This window comes from Mandrillus leucophaeus, unplaced genomic scaffold, assembly GCF_000951045.1.
Source record: "Mandrillus leucophaeus isolate KB7577 unplaced genomic scaffold, Mleu.le_1.0 Scaffold1699, whole genome shotgun sequence".
NCBI classification, from domain to species: domain Eukaryota; kingdom Metazoa; phylum Chordata; class Mammalia; order Primates; family Cercopithecidae; genus Mandrillus; species Mandrillus leucophaeus.
In genome coordinates this window covers 73730-79729 of record NW_012101697.1, presented here as the reverse complement: position 1 = coordinate 79729, position 6000 = coordinate 73730, and the positions used below count along the sequence as shown (strand labels likewise).

General features: G+C 58.8%; 1 protein-coding gene across 3 annotated transcripts in view; it reads right to left on the bottom strand.

The window, feature by feature from the left end:
* Positions 1–1952: 1952 nt before the first annotated feature.
* Positions 1953–6000, bottom strand: part of COL11A2 (collagen, type XI, alpha 2) — a 29648-nt gene continuing 25600 nt past the window's right edge. For all 3 annotated transcript variants that reach the window (XM_011976668.1, XM_011976669.1, XM_011976670.1), the window contains 8 exons: positions 5889–5996; positions 5682–5735; positions 5340–5375; positions 5098–5151; positions 4716–4983; positions 4044–4156; positions 3486–3692; positions 1953–3061 (listed from right to left, as the gene is read on the bottom strand). In XM_011976668.1, coding sequence (XP_011832058.1) covers positions 2921–3061; positions 3486–3692; positions 4044–4156; positions 4716–4983; positions 5098–5151; positions 5340–5375; positions 5682–5735; positions 5889–5996 — 981 coding nt within the window. In that variant the 3' untranslated portion in view covers positions 1953–2920. The remainder of the gene's footprint in view (positions 3062–3485; positions 3693–4043; positions 4157–4715; positions 4984–5097; positions 5152–5339; positions 5376–5681; positions 5736–5888; positions 5997–6000) is intronic.

The window sequence follows — 6000 nt, the reverse complement described above, 5'->3', positions numbered from 1 at the left end:
ACCTCTGCCTTTCTCTTCCCTATCTCCTCCAACCCCATCCACAAGCCTCCATTGCCCACCAGCCAATGGTGACACTACCAATACCCACAGGCCCAGAGGCCGGGGCACTTGGCCTATTCACACCCAGCTCCACCCCAAAACCCCGCCTCTACAGCCCTGACCTTAAACCCCGCCCACCTTTCCTTAAAGCCTGGCCCTAGCTTTCTGGAGGGGAGGAAGAAGTTAGCTGCCAAGAGAAGGCTGTGGGCCTGGCCTCCTCAACAGCGACTTGGCACAGACTCCCTCATGAAACTGTTAGATGGGGTTGGTTGGCTGCACTGTGTAATTAAATAGGCTTTTGTGGATTGGCCTGGGGACTTAGCTGCCGTATATAAATGTTATTCGAGTGACTGTATAGCATTGTTTCCATGCAGAGAAGCCTTCGGAACTCAGAGCATCTGACCAAACGTGACCTTTGGGAAAGTCCTCTTGGTTTTCGGGGGGCGACCTCTGTTGCTTTGGCTCCAGCTGCAGAAGGAGCTCCAGAGAAACCTCAGTTCCAGCCTAGCTTGGCTGGGAGTGGATGCGGGCGAAACAGATGGGGGACACCTATTTAGGTCTGATCTTCTCTTGATCTGACCCTGAGAGGGAGGGAAGGGGGTGTCTGAAGCCCCTGGCCCTTGGATATTGAGATGGAGGGCATGGGTGATCCCAGAAACCCTATCCACCACCGGACCCCTGACAGATGAGATCAGGGGCTTCTTCCTCCATTCGGCCTCCTGGGTCAGGGGGAGCTGGTAGGGGCTCAGCAGGTGACGAGGGAGAGGCGTTGAGGGACCGGGATTATTCAGCTCACCCGGTGCAGGGCCGCGGTCTTAGCGCGGGCTCTAGGGGGCGGCAGAAGCGGAGGCGCCAGCGCCAAGGAGCGGCTTCCATCCTCCAGAGGTTTTTCCGCGCATCCGCCCGGGCCAGGGTGGCCCTCTAGACGCCCACGTGGGGCTTCCTGCGATCGAGAATGAGTTGGGACCGGGACGGCCAAGCCGATGCTGTCGGGGACACGCTGGGAGGAAGAAGTACGAGGAGGAGTGGCGGGGGCGCAGCCTACCCGGGCGTGGGCTCAGGGTGAAGGGTAGCCCCGCCGGGCCCTCCCCGAGGCTGCCGATGCGAAACCGGGACACAAAGGCACGCACCCGTGAGCCTGGCGCCCGCGAGGAAGAGGCGTCCCAGGTGGGAGGAGGCCCTGGAACACGTTTTAATGCAGCGCCCTGACGGGCAGGAGCCAGGCAATGCTGCTTGGGAATGTGAAGCCCCATGGGCGCCAGCTAGGGGGTCCCGACTGCGCGGCCAGCCTTGGAAGAGAGGCCTTCTTGGACACCTAACCCGGAGGGAGCAGAGCTTCTGAGTGCCCAGGACAGGGAGGCTAGGGAAGTGGGGGTCAGTCAAGAGTCGGGGGACACAGGCAGGGACTGTGCGTCTCCACCCAACACAAAGACTCAAGGAGTGTGCACGTGACTGACTACATGCGAGTGTACAGGGCCTGGCACAGCCCTGGTCTTCATGACAGCACAGCACAAGCCTGATGGGGAGGCATCAGGTGACCAGAGGTACAGATGCAGTAAATGTCTTCTTGGAAATGGGCCTCAGCCTCCCCATTTACAGAGATTAGACTGGGCTACGTAAGGCTCCTTCTGGAGCACGTGCCCGCCCTCACCCAGAAGCAATTGCACACTGGTGTCAGAACCTGGGGCCACAGGGACCCTAAACCCCTACCTGGTGTCCCTGGGGCGTCGTTTGTAATTTTATGCTAGTCACCCAGGCTTTGTAAACTCTGGGCCCTGACACCCCAGCTGGGCAGGGCTTGTAGGGTATCTGGATTAAGCCATACGATTCTGGTAACCACTTAGCTGGGAAGAGGGAACATCAGATGGGTGTTGGGGGAGACTGAAATAACAACACGAGCAGGGACACAGACACCTGGGAGGAAACAATCACATTATTTAACCATCAGTCAGCATGGACACTGAGCACAGGGTCCTGGGAGTCCCTTCCATATGCCACACATTAACCCTTTAATTTCAGGATCGGGGAAGGGAGGGGTGCCCAGGGGAGGGACAGGGGTGGCAATGAACATACTCAGTGGCTCAGGGCCATGGCAATTTACCAGCCAATATAGAAGAATTTTAATATTCCAGCCATCTGCTGGATGCAGCCCTGCACACACCCCACACTATTCCGTTTCTTCCCTGGGGGAGCATCCTGGCCCTCAAGTAGCAGGCAGTGCCTGCCAGACCCAGACCAAGTGGAAGAGACAGTGTGCACATGGGCCAGGCAGCCAACACCTGCGGGTTAGAGAGCCCCGCCCTGGCAGAGTCAGAGCCCTGAGGCCAGGGAGACCACATATTCCAACTTTCACAGTGGGTGTGACAGGTGAGGTGGGAGGGAGGGAGGGTTCAGCCCTGAAACCCCCCACACACAGTCACTGAGGAAAGTCCTGACACAAGGATGTGGGTGCCGGAGCCCACCCCCGAGAGCCCTATCTCCAACATCTGCTGATTTTTGTGGGCATTTCTCTTTTTTGTTATTTTGCTTTCCACGCTTTAAATAATTAATTACTTTTAAATACAAAATACACCGTGTCCTTTCTCTTCTCTTCCATTTGTTTGAGGCGATTGGGAGGTGAGTTTTAAATAAGGGTCTCGGCTCTCTAACGGGTCACAGGCTCCAGGTGGGAGGGCCAAGAGCCCCAGATGCCACTCCTCCCGTGGGGTGTCCGGGCAACCACTTCACCCCTCCCCTGGCCTGCCCCTGACTGAGGGCTCTCTGTGCCCTGGCCCAAGGCTCCCTAGATGGTGAGGAGCCCTCTTGGGAGGTGGCACAGAGCTGATGTTGTGGGATTCCAGGTGGGCCTGGTTCCGATGGACAGGATCAGACAGAGAAGGTCCTATCCCATGAAGCAGACAGGCCCCAGCAGCACCCCTCCCCGCCTCGGTGGGGTTCCCAGGTCTGAGAAGGAGGCATCCAGCACCGGCAGCTGCTCCAGCACAGGCGTTCGCACCTCCAGCACCGTCCGGCCTTGCTGTGTCTTCAGGGGGAGACAGGGAAGAAAGGGTGAGCTGGGTAGGGGCCCAGGCTCACCTCTCCTCTGAGCACCTTGGCCCCATCAGGGTGACTCAGGATGTACAGATTGGGAGTGTCTGTGTGCCCATGCGTGTGTGCTTGCTTCTTCCCCACTGTGTGCCTCTGCTGGGCAGCCACGTGCCAGTCTGTGTACATGTCTGCATTACCTTGTGTGACGCTGGTATGTGTACCCAAGTGACCCTCACCTGATGGCTTCCATCTTTTCCACCCTCCTCACTGGCTTTTGAGCTCCCTCAGGCATCCCTGACAATCCAGCAGGATGGACTCCTCCCTGCTCTCCCTGGGTGCCCTGCCCAAGGGGTCTTCCCACCTCCTTCCTCCAGCCTGAGTCTGAGATCAGTCCCCCACCCAGCTCTTTCTATTCCCACCTGGCAGCCATCTCTGAATTCTTTGACATAGGGGCTGGTCTCCGGGCTCAGCTCATCCTCATTGGCCCCGCGGAGTCTCAGGGGACCGTCGCGGGCTGCTCCAGAGCAGGGGTAGGAGACATCCTGGTGGGCTGAGACACTGAGCAGCCGCAGGAAGGTGAGCTGGACCACACCCACTGGGGAACCCTCTGAGTCCACGTAAGAGAACTGGAAGGAGAGAGAGGGCTGGTGTCAGGGGGAGACAGAGACGGGCCTCAGGAGCATCTACAGCACCAGGACAGCTGAGCCAGAGTCATAAGCAGGGAATGGCTGGAAGGCAAGGGCTGGGAAAGAAATGAGGGGCTGAGTGGGAGCCAGGAGACTGGGGGTACACGAAAGGCAAAGTGAACATCAGAGGACCAGTGAGAAGGAAACGAAGAAAAAGCTAAGAAGTGGAGAAGGGGTGGCAGGCCCATGGGGGGCAATAGCCAGAGGACTGTCACCAAAACCCAGAAACCACTAGGCCCTGAGGGGATGCACTATGGGGCAGGGGAGGGGCAGCCAGGGGCCAGCTCTCACCTGCGTGACATCATCCCTAGGCGTCACACAGGTCTCACCCCCTGCTGTGAAGTTGCAGAAAACTCGGAAGGCATCCCGAGCACAGCCCTGGTTGGGGTCGACCCAGTACTCTCCTGTTGGGTGAGGGAGAGGGGAGGTCAGGGCCACCCAGGTCCAGGCTCCAAGATGCTCTTTGCCCCCACATTCCCTCTTCCCTCCCAGCCCTCCCCATCATGCTCTTAGTCTCCTGGTCCTCCTCCCTCCCAGAACCCTAGAATATAGCCCATCCTACCGCTGCAGCCCACTTTCATTATGTGACACCTCTGCCCCCAACAGTAACCCCAGACCCTCTGACTGGAGGAGGTCCGAGTATGGATAGCCTCATACTGGGACATGTGGTTGCAGGCGATCACATAGATTCATCTGTTCAGGTGCAAACAGGTGTGTGCACAGATGTATATTTATCTGCTGTTGCAGACACTGGGCTGATAACCAACTGGTACATACTGACCCAGATCAGTTGCTCAAGTATTGGGATACTTCTGATCTGGTTGGTAAATAGCTGCAGTTCCCAGCCCCTCAGCCCTCACCCTCAATCCAACACCTTCTCCAGGACTCCCCCAGCATCCATTCTGCTTGTTCAGTACCCATGCTGTGGGGGAGATGTTTGTGCACCCTGAGGCTGGCACTGACCATCAGGCAGCTCTGGGTGGCACAGCTTTAGGTCCTGGCAGGTACGAGCAGGGCTGTCCTGGGTCCCCGTCGGCCGCCTCATCTGCTCGATCTCCTCCCGCAGGGAGTCGAGTGAGCCAAAGATCTCCTCCAGCCCCCCAGGACTGCCGGGGGCTCCCCCGGTCGGTATGGCCTCATCTTCCTGCATCAGGCGGCTTCCATCCACCGAGCGCCGAGTCTTCTTGGGCATCTGGATGGGCAGTGGCTGGATCACCTCACCCGGGGGACCCTGGGTGCAGGGACAGATGGAGAGGGCAAGAGACGAGGTTAGGGTGAGGGTGAAGTATGGCAGCAATGGAGCAGAAGGGGATGGCCCTGGGAGCAGCCCCCATTCCTCACTCACCGGGTGTCCTGGAGGGCCCTGCACACCTTTCTCTCCCTTGGGTCCGGCTGGGCCCTGACAAGGAATAAATGAGGTCATGGAGGGGTCAAGAGGTCAAGTATGGATCAAGGTCACAGAAGGATCAAATCAGCCTCCTGGCTGGGATTAAGGGGCCCCTTGGGGGGAGTCTATTTGCCCTGGAGAAACATCATCAAGTCCAGAGGGGGGTGGGGCAAAGGTCAGAGCTGAAGGGGGTCACTCACTGTGGCTCCTTTGGCTCCTTTGGGGCCAGCAGGTCCCTGTGAAATGAGGAACAAGAAAGAGACAGTCACTGCAGGGGAAGGTCAGGACTCAGAGGAGCAGGGAGGCAAGGTCCCAAGTTCACAGGAGCCTTGGGTTACTACAGGAGGAGCAGTCCTGTGGGGATACCAGGACATTCACAGCCCTGGAGGTATGGGGAGGAGGGACTGGGGGTGACAGGACAAATGGGGGACCCTGAGGACTATGCTTGTTAGGCTGGTGGTTCCGTGGAAGTCACTGGGAGGCCATGGGCAGGCAGCAGAGGGGTTTAGGGGATTTGGTGGAGGAACAGAGGCAGTACTCACCGGGAGGCCAGGGGGGCCTCCAGGACCAATGGGGCCGGATGCTCCTGGGATACCCTAGGAAGGGTAGGGTCTGGTTCAGCTGGGTCCTCCTCCCACACCCTCCTGAGCATCTGCTCGCTCACCCACAGCTGAGTCCCAACTCCAGCTCCACCCCTCTCCACCCCACTCTCAACCCCTGCAACTTCCAGGACCATGCCCTCTACTCACCGTCTCGCCCTTCTGCCCAGGGGAGCCCTGAGGCCCAGGAAGTCCCCGATCTCCCTTCTCTCCCTGCTCACCCGGGGGCCCAATCAGTCCAATGAGACCTGGGTGGCCCTAG